This window comes from Onychostruthus taczanowskii, unplaced genomic scaffold, assembly GCF_017590055.1.
Source record: "Onychostruthus taczanowskii isolate IOZ18803 unplaced genomic scaffold, ASM1759005v1 scaffold105, whole genome shotgun sequence".
In the NCBI taxonomy this organism is placed as follows: Eukaryota; Metazoa; Chordata; class Aves; order Passeriformes; family Passeridae; genus Onychostruthus; species Onychostruthus taczanowskii.
The window spans coordinates 1,094,793-1,108,453 of NW_024497078.1; the positions used below are offsets into that span (position 1 = coordinate 1,094,793).

Here is a 13,661-nt window from a genome sequence, read left to right on the forward strand (position 1 = left end):
GTGTGTTTACATTAACATGGTAACTTTACTTTGCCTCCACTGGGATGAGAGAAAAACTTGACATCTCTCAACTTTTTAGAAAGACCAAATCTTAAGACACATGAAGCAATATCTATCTTTGCAAAAAACAAATGTAAGACCAGTAAAATCTTAAAATTTTAAGTTTGAAAAATGCTCCTAATTTGCTCCTAGAAGATGACTAGTCCTTTTTAAAACATGAGCCAGCTGTAAAGAACTGCTTCAGAACAATTTTACACAAGTTACTGATTCAGTCTGATATTAACTTAGTACATTTACTAAATATAAGGCATATTCCATTAGTGACCTACTTCAGAATGATATGAACACATAAAAACAGCACAGAGATTACTTTTACTGTAAAACAAGTTCAGACAAAGACTTAAAATAGGTTGGAAAAGGTTAAATACTCCCAGAAGCTATTTCAAGAGAAGAAATATGTATTACTTGCCTAGCAATATATGCTACATCCACATTTAACATTTAAAATATTATCAGCAGAGAGGATGAGCAACCATTTGAAAACAGAGAAATCCCATCAACTGACAAGACACAAATCTGAAGTAACAGGCTTTCCAGATGGTCTGATTAGTAACCAAAACAAACAGAGAAATTGTGTTTGCTGTGCTATTTACTTTACCAGTGCCCTGGGTTGACTATATGATGCTTTTATCTCCAATCATCCATTCTCTTTATGCTGGATAACAAGTTTTGCACCTTTAAGACTTGCTCCAGATGAGTGAAGGGGAGAGGGAAGAAGCACGCAGTTTGTTTTCAGACATTGCACTCACTCCTCCACATTCCCCCTCCTGGACTGTGCTGTCTGCAGATGGACAGACAGCAGGATAGAGCTCTCCTTTGTTTTAGTTAGTTTTAGCTAGATGAGGCAAAGAAGTTCCCTGGACTATGGGGTTTTTTTCCCTTTTCTTAGACCCGTTTAAACCTGCTTTGGACTGAACACCCAGAAGAGCACCGGCAGCTCCACCTGTGGCCACCGGGCCGGGCCTAGGCCACGGCATTTCCAGCACCGGAGGGACTGATCAGAGACTGAGTGAGCTGAGCTGCAGCCCGGGGAGGGGACTGTTCTGAGCTTGTCATCTCTTTTGGAGCAGCAAGAGATTTTACTGTTTAATATTGTTTAGGTTTTATTGTGTAATAAACAGTTTTTTCCACTTTTCTCCAAGGAGTTATTTTTCCCAAACAGTCGGGAGAGGGGCCAGTTGAATCTGCTTTTCTAGAGGAGCGTCTTGAACCAGGACAAATACACCAGCCAGCTTTACTCCTCTCCATTAAGAAGTTTAAATGCCTGGCACTCTATTAATAATAAGGAGGGCCAAGCTATTCAATATTTCACGGATCAGGACCTAATAGAAGGAGAACAAAGAGGATGTCATGGTTGCAATCTAATCATTCAAAAGACCAAGATGTAGTCTTCCTTACAAAAGGAAAAGGAACCTCCACATTGCAGTTCCAAACCCTGGTGGTGCTCCTTGGTACCTGAGCCACCCTGACACCTGCTCAGAGGGCAACACAGCAGAGCACAAGCAACAGGTTTTCTAGAGTGCGTTAAAAACCCTTTCTCCAAGTTAGCTGGCTTAGCCACTTCTGATAGGCACCCTACTGGAACTGCTACTCATGCATATGCAAGTACATTCACTTCCAAGGTGAGTGAAGGTCAATAGCCTGCTTGGCTGCAGAATGAGCAAAGATAGCTCCAGATCCTAGAAGAAATGAGGATGATGACTAAGAGGATAATGACCCTGGACTTTGAGAGAGGAGACTGCAGCTTCTTTGAAAGCTGTAGGCAAAAGTTTACAGAAGTAGTTACAGAAGCTCAGGAAGGGACAGCTGGATCTCAGGTGTCTGAGGGGGAGCTCAATGAGGAACACCCAAACTCTGCAAATGACTGGAGGGAATGCTGGGGTCTGTATGAGCAATAGCACACAAGGCTGACATTAACCAGGTAACACCATGAGAAATAGTAAGTCTAGTTACAGGTGCATGAAGACTGGAAACAACAGGGGAAAAGTAATTAGGAGTTATCTTTTTAGTTAGGAGATTAGCATGTAGAAAAGTAAGTATAAGGACAGCCAGAAGGAAGGCCAAGAAACAACAAGACATGCAAAGACTGCAATGGGCACTGCCTGAGGACAAGACAGACAGCCCTGAGCAAAATAAAACCTTCTGCCCTGACCATGCAGTAAGGGTCATGCCAGGGGTGGTGATGAGAGTGCAGTGGGTGCTTTCCCTGGTTAGTGAAAGGACAGACAGATGTGGACAGATGGATCATGTACTCTGCTATCACCCATTTCAGTTCTGACAGCACCTGCAGCTACCTACTGCTTTTCAATACTGATCTGCAAGCAATACTTGCAGAACTATCTGGATACTAAGGAGTGTGTATCTGACATTTTCCCAATAACTTGGCTTCAGCTTGTTTTATTTATTCTCTATGTACCAATACAGGGAGAAGCAGGAATATAAGCTGCATTTCTCCTGAAAGACATGATGACAGTCACAAACGAAATTACCTTCCCTGGCAGCCCCTTAGAACTGTGACTAACCTGTCCATCCAGGACACTCACATGTTAAGATCTGCCCCTGGAAAACAGTGTATAGATATATGTGTGTTAACAGCTAGCAACATAAAGTGCCTGAGAAAGAAAATATTTCAAAACACTGCCTCCTCTCCAGGAGACCAGACTACATAATTATTCCTTTTCACCCTGTTGCTTGTTTACATTTTCTTACGCTTTCAAAGCTGTCCTTTGCAATCAAAAGACAGATTTCTCTTTTTAATGCAAGCGTTGAGCTTCTCCTTCATCAGAATTAAAGGCTGCCTATGTTAACACAAGGCCTACACAAGTCTTCCTCCAGCAAATTATTCCTGATAGCAATTTATAATGAGAGAATACTGGAGAGAATAGTAATGTACCATAGCTTAAAGGTGATCAATTGCTAGAATATATGTGTGTGTGTGTACGCATACATTTTTTATATATTTGTTTTATATATCATATATATATATATATATATATATATATATATATATATGATCTTATATAACATATAAAAATGAAAAATACTTGCTTTTCTGCAGACTCAATCAACAGAGCTTAAGAGAATCTCGGTGCACAGACATGCAAAGCAGGAGAGCAACAGGGAATGTGGGCAACAGCCTGCAATGCAAACCTGACAGGGGCATTAAGCAGCCTATTTTCTCTGCAGGATTTTTAGTGGAGCAACATCTATCAAGCTAGCAGTAAATCTCCATTGAAAGGCTGAAGTACTTTACAGAAAATGCACATAAAAGGTAAAGGGAAGAAAGGATTCTCATTTCAGGTTTTGCTGTAAGTTTGCATGCAGAATGGAAACCAAGGTCGATTCTGGATGTGAAATTCAAACATACCAGACTTTGAGGGACTTTCATATAAATGAAGATGACTGATCCATGTATCAGTGGCTGTGCACTGAACTGCAGGGTGTATTTTAGTTAGACTAGCAGTCTGGAGAGTGGGGAAGAAGAGTTCCAACAAACCAGAACAGAATCTCCAAATTATCTCCCAGATTTATTATCTTCTGACTTTTTGATTATACTGCCACATATTTCACAGCCTTGACTAAACCTCTCCTACTCTCTCCAAACAACTGACTGGTTTCCTGCATTTTATTACAGGAACGACATTAGTAGCTTTCCAAAGCTGAGACTCAGAATTATTTTCAGGAAGGTCCAAATCCAGGCACACAGACCTGAGAAGAATAGAACTGTAGACTACTCTGTCTACAGATACTAGAGGGCACACACCATGCTGAAATCCAGAAAGAGGCACTGGGATTCTGAAAATTCAGCATTACCACCATCTGCTAGTCTGTTTCTAACACTGGCTGAATCTGTGTGGTTATCCCTTTAGCCCTAATTTTCTGCCACTATTCCTTACATTCATAGCACAGTAAGACCTACAACAGATTTTAAAGATTCTGAGAAACCACACAAGAGAAGGGTCAGGCATTGCATGTAGAAAAAAATTTTGAGCTTATGCTAGTTCTCCTTTTTCAAAATGTCTCAGTCCATGAAGTTAAAAAGCATCTTTTATAATAGGCTTATGTATCTTAAAAAGCAAAATCACATTAATAGCAGCACAGCACAGAAAGACCAGGTGTTCCAGAGTCTAGTAATTTGTCACACTTTAGTTCATTATACCACGTGCTAGCAAATTAGCCTTCTCTGTATGAAATTCCACACATATCAAATTAATTTACTGTGAACCTTTGAACACCTTGCTACTCCCTTACGACTACCCTGTGCACCCATGAGATTTCAAAAACTTCACATCTTAAAACAACTTCAAGGGGCTGTCATCTGTACAGTCAACCTGTCAAAATTAATTTCCCTCCCATACAAAATATGGAATGATTCACATACATGTACAAAAATAGACATAGCAAAATAGATGCTACTCAGTCTAGTGCAGATGCTTCATCTTTACCAAACGCACTGAATCTTATGAAAAGTAATTGATGGCCAACAAGAAATGTCCAAATCATACTCAAAATGAGACTGCAATACGTAGTCTTTATATACCTCCAATTTCTTTTTAAATAGTACACTTTACAGACTGGTATTTAGCTATGAGGCTGAAGGGCAAATCTGGGGAGGGAAAAAACGCCAAAACATTATTCTCTATCCTTTTACTTCAGAAGTTATGTCTTCTAGTGTATATAGCAAATGTACCTTCTGCCCTAAGTTATTTCTCTGTACAGCATATATTGCTTTTACACATAATTTCCATTTAGAATGCTCTTGAAAATATGCAAAATCTCAGCATGAATATGAAACTAAATACACTAGAAGACTAGAAGTCAAATTCTGTGTGTTAACACAATCAAAAACAGCTATTTAAAGACTGCAAAACGTCTCACTATACAGCTTTCATATTTTAAGTTGACCATACTTACAGAGCATATTCTGCTAGAGGCAACTTGAAAACATCAAATACTTCCTTGTTCTTCATTAAGTAAACTGAACGCAAGTAGGATACAAAACACTGAAAGAAAAATGGAAGTATTCAACAAAAAAAAGACACCATTCAATTACCAACACAAGAAACAAACATCATATTGTTGCTCTAAACACAAAATAGAATTTCACTATTAGATAGTCTAACATCGATTTCAGACTGAAATTTTAAAGTACTCATCAGACAAAATTTATCATGACTACAGAACTGAAGCAACTTCAAGTACTCAAATATTTCATTACATTCACATTGGTTGAATTGACTGAATTTCCCAACAGTACATCATGTTATATTTTCCTAGAAAGAAAATATGACAGATTAGTCAGAAGGAAACATCACTGATCCACTTGATTTTTTTCTCCTAACTTTTCTGAATGTTGTTATGCTATTCGGACATCTAAATTATGTGGAACTTCAAACAGACTTTGTTGCTATCAATAGGAGCTGTCCTGACTTAATCTTAGCCATGAGCAGGAAGTTATTTAACTCAATATAGCTGCACTTCACAGTGGTCTAAGATGATTCATATTACCTTACATTTACCATCAGCTCATCACATGCACACAGTCAATGAATGCAACTCACCTGCCCAAGACAAATTCACTATACAACACCTACTAAGAGCAGTCCAAGGCAGAAGTATCAATTAATCACAGACTTTCTCCAAAAAAACCCGACGCACTGCATAAGAGAATAACTTAATCTTGTATTGCATTTGCCTGTCGTCCCTCCCAAAAGGAAGCATTCTTCTCATGCTTCTTTTACATAGTCTAGTTCTACCTAGCAGCAGCAGCATAAATACTGAAATATTTCAAGTATCAAAAAAGATCCTTGGATTTCTGTTGTTCATAACCTTATTTCTAACACATGCCAGAACTCCTACCATGAGGCTTAAATCATCAAACACTAATAACAACAGCAAGTTAAGCTCACAGAGTTACATTCAAGCATCCTATAATCACACCCTTGTTCTGTTATGTACAGGCACCTACTGGAGAAAACTACTGTATTAATAATTCATGTGGAATTTAAAAAAAATCTGTTTCTTGTTAAGCTCAGATAGTGGAGCAAACACCAAACAGTCAGGAGCATTGATGTCTTATGGGGATTCTTTAAATGCTTGTAAGAGAAAAAACACTTCAAAAAGTAAAATGAAAGATAAGGTAGTAAGCTAAGCAATGTCATAAACTCATTCTTTTCTCCTGAGCAAGCAGAAATAAAAACTATTGATTGTAAGGTATGTAGAGCTTAGAAATGTAATGTGAAAGCTGCCCATTAATTCATTATAAAACTAAATTTTCATTTGCTTGTTTTTCCTGATGCTGAGGGTTTTTTGGGTAAAGTTTCCTTCCTGATTATGCCTTTCAATTAATTTTAGCTGTAGAAAGTGTGAGCTCAATTCAGCTGCTACCAAGATTGAGATGTGAAATACTTACATCAAACACTTCTTCACTCACATTGAATTATTAATCATTTTACAAAGGTAATTAGAATGTTTAGGAAAAGGCTTCAAATTTGACAGATCTCATTAATCTACTGTTGTCTAGCAAGTGACAAAAATCAGTGAAGGCCTCTTTTTTCTCTGCAGTGACAGATGAAAAAAAAAGTAGATTAAAAAAGAAGTATCCTTCCTGTGAATCCTGAAAAGATTTGCAGATCTGAATATTTACATGAGTCACTCCTTGAAAATTGAAATCTCATTATGTCTATTGGATAACTGATAAAGCCATCCACTTACCTTACTAGCATATATTTGGTACACATGGTCTAGAAATTAACAAACTCTACAGGGCAGAAAGAACACATTTTTGCATGCTTTTCAAGCCCTACAGTAACTAAGAATGAAAGACCAAATAAATGCATAGAAGAGTTGTTCTACTTTACAAGAAGAGAAACAAAGCTATTTACTCTGATTTTTTTTATTTTATTTCAGTGTGTTGACTTCAACCTCTGTATAAAATTCTGTCATCTCAGTTGGATATTATGCGGTTATCCTGAGACTTCCTCAGCCTGCACATACACACTGGAGCTGACTAAACACAAGTTTAGTCAGTCTGAATTTTTTCCCTGCTATTTTACAATTGCTGTTGTCCCCTGCCATATCTGCTATTTGATATGACTTTCAAGGCTTTTTTTAAATAACCGAAAATTGCAAAAATATTATATGCAGTAATTTCTATGGAAGATGTTATGGTTGGGCATCACTAACATTTACAGTTCTATTGCAATAGTAGCTACAGGTCTCCAAAAGCAGCAGAGATTATTGTACAAGTACTGGAAATACATAAGGGAAAAGTACCATGTTCTAGTAATTTACTACCTCTAAATTTTGATTTACTGATCTATTTCCTGGATAACTGCTGTAAGTATTAAAATGCACACAATTCAACTGATGTGCTGTTTTAACAGTAACTCAAAAGTAATAGGGTGTGGCTGGAACTACAGGCTGTAACGCCCTGCACATCTCTCTGGGTATGATGAAGAATTTAATGGACAGACATTGCTTCGGTACCACAGTAACATTCAAACTAGCAAGAAAAAAAAAAAGATTATTTTTTTTAAACTGTTTTCCAGAACTGGCTGAACTGACATATTAAATATTAAAATTACAAGAAATGCCAAAAGACAGCATCGGTCCATGAGAAGAACTGCAAAGGTTTCAAAGGAGCCCCGATCTGATTCAAACTGTCTTTCCAAGCAATAGCAGAGGAGCTGTGTCCTACTAAATGAACCGTGAAGTTTGTTGAAGCAATTAGTAATCAAGAACTTTCTATTTTGAAAAAAAAGTAAAGGCACCTTGAAGTAAATCAACAAGCTTAGAGGATACAACTTTGGCCTCATACCCTCAACACATGACGGTAGACTACCAACCTATCCAAACTTCTATGCACAGCTGTACTGTTTCCCTGCTATCTCATCCATTCAAGTTGGGAATTTATTTCTTACACTACAAATGTCAAGAATTTGGCAGCTTGCAACAGACAGGCTAGACAACATTGCATCCATTTTATTGTTTTATTCACATTGACATCTAAGACTACTTGGGCACATTTGCATAGTATGTCTGAACATAGTTAAACCTTATTAAGGAGGGACACTTCTGTGATAAATTATTTGTTCATACTTCAAGTTTTTAAAAAATGGAATGTATTTACAGCTTGCCTGCAAGAATGACACTTCTCTGCTATCCATAAATTAAAAACTGCATCAAAAATGGCCTCAAAGGGTAATTATATGGCAATTAAAATTTTTCAAAACTAATTTAAGTTTGTATCTGCAATACTGACAGACAGTCCATGTTTGATTTTATTCTTGGGCTATTTTGAAATTTTATCATTCCTCTGCTCATTTCAGAATGATCCTTCTCTGCCTTTTAAGAGACATTAAAAAGCCAAAGGCAGAAACAAGAGGTTTGTTGGTGTTTTCATTCCAAGTAAGATGATGCTGGATTACTCCTACTCTCATCCTCCCCCAGCCAGCTGCTCTGTCACTTCTGACATAAATTGGTGTAACTGCAACTGCCCGTGGCAGCTGGAGGTGAACGTGACACCAGTGCCTCTGGTTTGTGCAGTGCCAGGATGAAGCTTACACTGACATTCCACACTGCTTCAAGTAATGCTTTATGCACTACAAAAACCTGGAATACCTAAAGACAAAAATAGTTTTTAAAAGCATTCCCTTGGAACATTGCCTTACACATTTTACTCACAAAGTTCCCACTGAGCTCCTCAGGCACTTTGATTTAAATCTCCTTGTTTAGGAAAGTAAGAATGGCATTCCTTTGACTCACTAAGTGTCCCTGCTGCAGGCCTCCAAGATAGGTCACATCACATGGCTTACCTCTGCAGCACAAAGAAACCACCATTCATCCATCCATCCGTCCCAAAGGGATTTTAAGGTATCTGTGCCAAGAGGCATTGTAGAAGTGCTTATTCCACCCTATCAGCTATAAAATAAAGTTCAGGCAGAGTAACTCGCAGAGGACACCTATAGCTAGGTGAGATGAATCTCAAGAGTTTTAAATATTTCAACTTGATTCATCTTACATCCCAGTTCAACAGAAAGCTTAAAGCTCTTGGTTTTTCTAAGTTTTCACAATCCTCTTCTCATTTTACCCTACCACTCAGGTGTACCAGTATACCCTTCAAGTGTCATTAATGCCCACACTAGCTCATACAAATAAAAAGTTATTAACACTAATCCAGAATCTCTGCAATCATGTATTTCTCAGGCTTTGGCATTTTGGGATTTCTCACCATGTGGCCTTTGGTGATATCTTTTAATTTGACCTATATATATAAGAAAAAGTGACATGAAAGATTTGCCTATTATTCTTCCAACTGTGATTTTCCTACATCTCAACTTCAGCTTTTGATTTTGCATAGTTTTGAAGAGACTTGATACGACTATGGAATTCACAGGCTACTGATATACACAGTTCAAAAACAAAAACAAAACAAAACCCCAACAAACCAACCAGCCTCAGAAAGCCAACACTGTGCAGTGCTTCAATAAAAAAAGTAGCAAGCTCCATTCCAAAGAGTTCATGGCCTAAAAAAATTATAAAACCAGGGAAAAGGCAGCAAACGTTCAGTGATAGCAAGAGGCAGTGCAATTTCCAAAAATGTTTCACAGGCTACCTTTCATGGAAAGTATCTTTCACAACCAATCTCATTCTCATCCAGGAACCTACTTAGTTGTTTGAAGGGTCCCTACCTTCCCCAAACATGATAAACACATGGTGAAATGCACATATTGTCTGTCCATGAAGTCTCCCAGCGTTAACAAGCACAGCAAAGAAATCCCATTCATAAACCCATTCACATAATTCTCCATCTCACCCAGAAGAGCTATTCTAAGCTCTTTTGCTGATCATTCAAATTCAAACAAAAGCTAAAATGCTTTATTCAATGCATTGGATTTTACCCTGAGAAAGGACAAATTGTCACAGACATTCAGGATATATGAAAATAAAAATTGATCAAGGGGGGGCATGTTGAGGCTTACGTGGTTTCATATTTTTAACTTTTCAAGTCAAGTAATGTGATCTGCTATTTTTAAGTCACCTTTTTATTATTAGCATTATTTTGACTTTTTTTGTACCAGCTTTCCAAGAAACTCAAAGTAGCTGAAGTCAAGAAGAAACTTCAGAGACCATCTAGTGCAAGCACTGTTCAAACCAAGGTCAGCTAGGGCAGGCTGCTGAGGAAGAAACCCAGTTTTTAATACCAGCACCTGGAGACTGCACAGCCTTGCTGCTCCAGAGTTCAACCACTCTCATGAGAAAGACTTCTTCTGGGTTTAAATGGAGCTTTTTGCACAGATATTTGTGCCTGTTGCCTCCTCTTCTGTCACTGGACATCACTCAGAAGACTCTGGTTCTCTCTAATTTATGCTTCTCTCCTAATACAAGTGCTCAGTTATCTCTTGTGGCTCTTCAGTGCCAAACACTGCTTCTAGGGCATGTCTGAGCAGGTCAGTTATTCAAACTGCCGTTCTATTCAACCAACACATTGTAGAAGACGACGTACCCTTTGAGCTTTCTCTTTTAACTCCTGATCTTGAGCTAAGAATGCTTGCAGCCTCTTCTGAATGTCTGTAAGTTTTTCAGGATTAATTCTAATTAAAAAAAAAAAAAAAAAAAAAAAAATTAAAAAAAAACCCAAGCTTTAATTATTAGAACATTCCAAAATAAGCACCCATTAGGATCTCAGGAGCATCTTCACATCTTTTGCATTGTTTTAACATGCACAGAGCTATTACTATTGAAATAGCACAGAATGGAACCATATTAAGGATGAAGATTACACTCCTCAAACAAATAATGCAGAAAAGACAAATGGCAGCTGTTTTATTCAGACACTTTTCAAGGAAGGTGGTGAAACTTATTCCAAAGCAAAGCAGAAATCAGCAGAAAAGAACTTCTTGATTTTATAAAAATACTGCAAAAATACAGTAACAGCATAATCAATTATAGTACTATTTTATACTGAAATAAAAGACTTCATAAGGAAATTGTCAGCATTTTTAAAAGCTTAAATAAGATTAATTGTGCCAGGAATACTGAAATTGAAGTACTTCATAGAAAAAATAGCCAGGTGAGCAATAATAAAGGACAGTGAGATTAAACAGATTTAAGAGCTTCTCAAGTAAATAAAGAATATTGACTGCACTGCAGAAATTGCCATTAAACCTACTAAAATGTTATCTGGTCCTCTCCCAGATTCTGAATTTTTAAACTTATTCCAGTGATACCTACATTACTGCAGATTTATTTACCCAAATCTCATCTACTTTTGAGCTGCTACTGCCACCCCAGTGTACCATAAAACCTAGCAAACATGGTGGGAGGCTATTCTTACTAAATATAAAAACAGATATCAAGCTTCATTCCCTTCCAATTTCAATTTCTTCACTGTATTCAGATACAGCCAGGGGAAAACTACAGTGTACACAAGTACTATTAGCTACAGTTTTAGTGAAAGGCCAAAAAACATGAGTTTCAGTTTCCAGACAACACATAACTGGCTGTAAAAATTTAAAAACATAAGACAGAAAAAAAATAAGCATAAAAATTGAGTGGGGGAAAAACTGATCAACAAATCTCTGAAATACTTTACAAAAAGTAAAGAAGGGATAGCATGAGTTATAAAAAAATTAATATGAACACCAGTAGTGAGACAATCCAGAAAAGCGTTGGATTGTTGCTAAGTTATGGGAAAGCTATTAAGAGATGACCTCAAAGCCCTAAAATTAGCCAGTGCCTTTTTTCCTTGTCTTCACTCCAAGTGGCAGCTGCAATCAGTCAGATAACAACAGCTACAGCAAAGTGCAAGCTCACACCAGAATCACAAATCATGGGAGACCAAGTGCTCCAATAAATCAGATGGGTCAAAAGAAATTTGCTCCCTAGCAACTAGAGAAAGTAAAAGCACTTGGAGTCACAGTTGTATCTAATCTTAACACCACATCGAGATGAAGGAAAAAAAAAAATCCTGTCAAAAAGGCCATGTAAATACAGTGCTCATATTCAAAGGGGGCAAAAAGGAAGTTAAACAATTAACTTTTTCTTGATACCAAAAAAAACCTAATCTGTAAGGACCTAAAGAAAATAAGCAAAATCACAACAGCTAACACAGCTTAGTCAGAAGGAAAATATGATTAATCAATTTGATTATCCTCCATAGCAGCATTAGCAGGTTTTAAGAATGGGAAAGAAACAGTAGATGCCTTATTTGGTATGAGGAAAGTCTGACAGTTGTACATTCTCATAAAATACGGAAACATGTTCTATGTGAAATCTTTAAGTAATGAAACAATGGCCTTGGAGCACTTCTCAAAGAGTAGCTGAGACTGCCAACTACTCCCTGCTGCCACTGTCAAACTCAAAATGCTTATGAAGTTCCGATTTTCACCTGGACATGCTATTACTCATTATTTTCTATGACTTGATTATTGTAGGAGTATGATTCATTATTCATAAGAGACTATGTGTCATTGAGGCTCCAAGCATAACAGACAACAATTCGAGACAAAATACAGCCACATTTTGTAGACTGCATCTAAATTTTGAGCAATTTGAAATTTGCAAGAAAAGTGTTTGAAAAAGACAAAACCCCCGAAAACAACACGACACTTCACATTTAAAAGAATGGCTAGATAATGTAGTATAAATCTAAGCAATGTCAACTAAGAACATGGTACCCCAGGCACATTTTGAGTTTATGTGTTTGTTAACAAATGAGCAAATTTGCAGCACAGACTACCATAAAAAAAGAAGCAGTACTGAATTCTCTCTTCTCCAACACTGTATCATCACAGTCATCCACTATCATCTTCCTGTCATGCTCAGATTCAAAAAATGAGAAAGCTGGCCACTGTTAAATTGGATTTTGGCTTTAATGAGTTTGTGTTATTTCTTTCTGAACAAATAAAACTCTATAAAATAAATTGTATACATGTGACTTAGGAAAAGCAAACCTAAATGCTAAACACTGAAATTAGTTATAATTCATAAGCTTGCCTAAATGGCTAAGAACCAATGAGCTAAAACCAACTATGCAAAGGCTAGAAGGGGATTTTATAACATTGTCTGCCATTTTAAGTAGGCTGGTTATTTCTTACTCTGTGATCACATCTCTTACCTTTAAGGAGCAGTACAACTTTCTGAAGCTACAGTTTCCCTACCAGTTGCATAAATGGCCATACTTTACTGTGCCATGATGTAAACGTGAGCCCAGCTTGCCTGGCCTTATGTATTGATCAGACAGCAATCTCCAAATTTTCTGGTTGATACACACTTTGATTTCCTCTCATTTTCCCTGGTTTATATACCAGGATACAAGCACTGTTTTAACTAGGCATTGTCCTTTCCCCACTCTTCTCCAAAACAGATTTTAAGGAAAAAAGATCAGCAACCACCTAAAAGACCCTGCTGCACTGATGCAGCAAAACAGTTTCCAGATTTCCACGCAGCTTCCAAGCAGCAGCAGCAGGTTTTGCTCTGTGCTCTCAGTGTGGAATGCGGTTACACCAGACAACCTGAAGGCTGGAGGGAGGGGGAAGGACTGGCACCTAAGGAAGGCTCACCCAGCAGATCACACAGAGGTGTAGAACCACACAGAA

The 13,661-nt window shown here is 37.6% G+C and overlaps 1 protein-coding gene across 1 annotated transcript in view; it reads right to left on the reverse strand.

The window, feature by feature from the left end:
* DDX10 (DEAD-box helicase 10) overlaps nt 1-13,661 on the reverse strand; it is a 155,369-nt gene that overhangs the window by 111,147 nt on the left and 30,561 nt on the right. Inside the window, exons 11-12 of the mRNA XM_041414685.1 lie at nt 10,568-10,655; nt 4,975-5,063 (exon numbers count right to left, since the gene is read on the reverse strand). Of these exons, the coding sequence (XP_041270619.1) occupies nt 4,975-5,063; nt 10,568-10,655 (177 nt within the window). The remainder of the gene's footprint in view (nt 1-4,974; nt 5,064-10,567; nt 10,656-13,661) is intronic.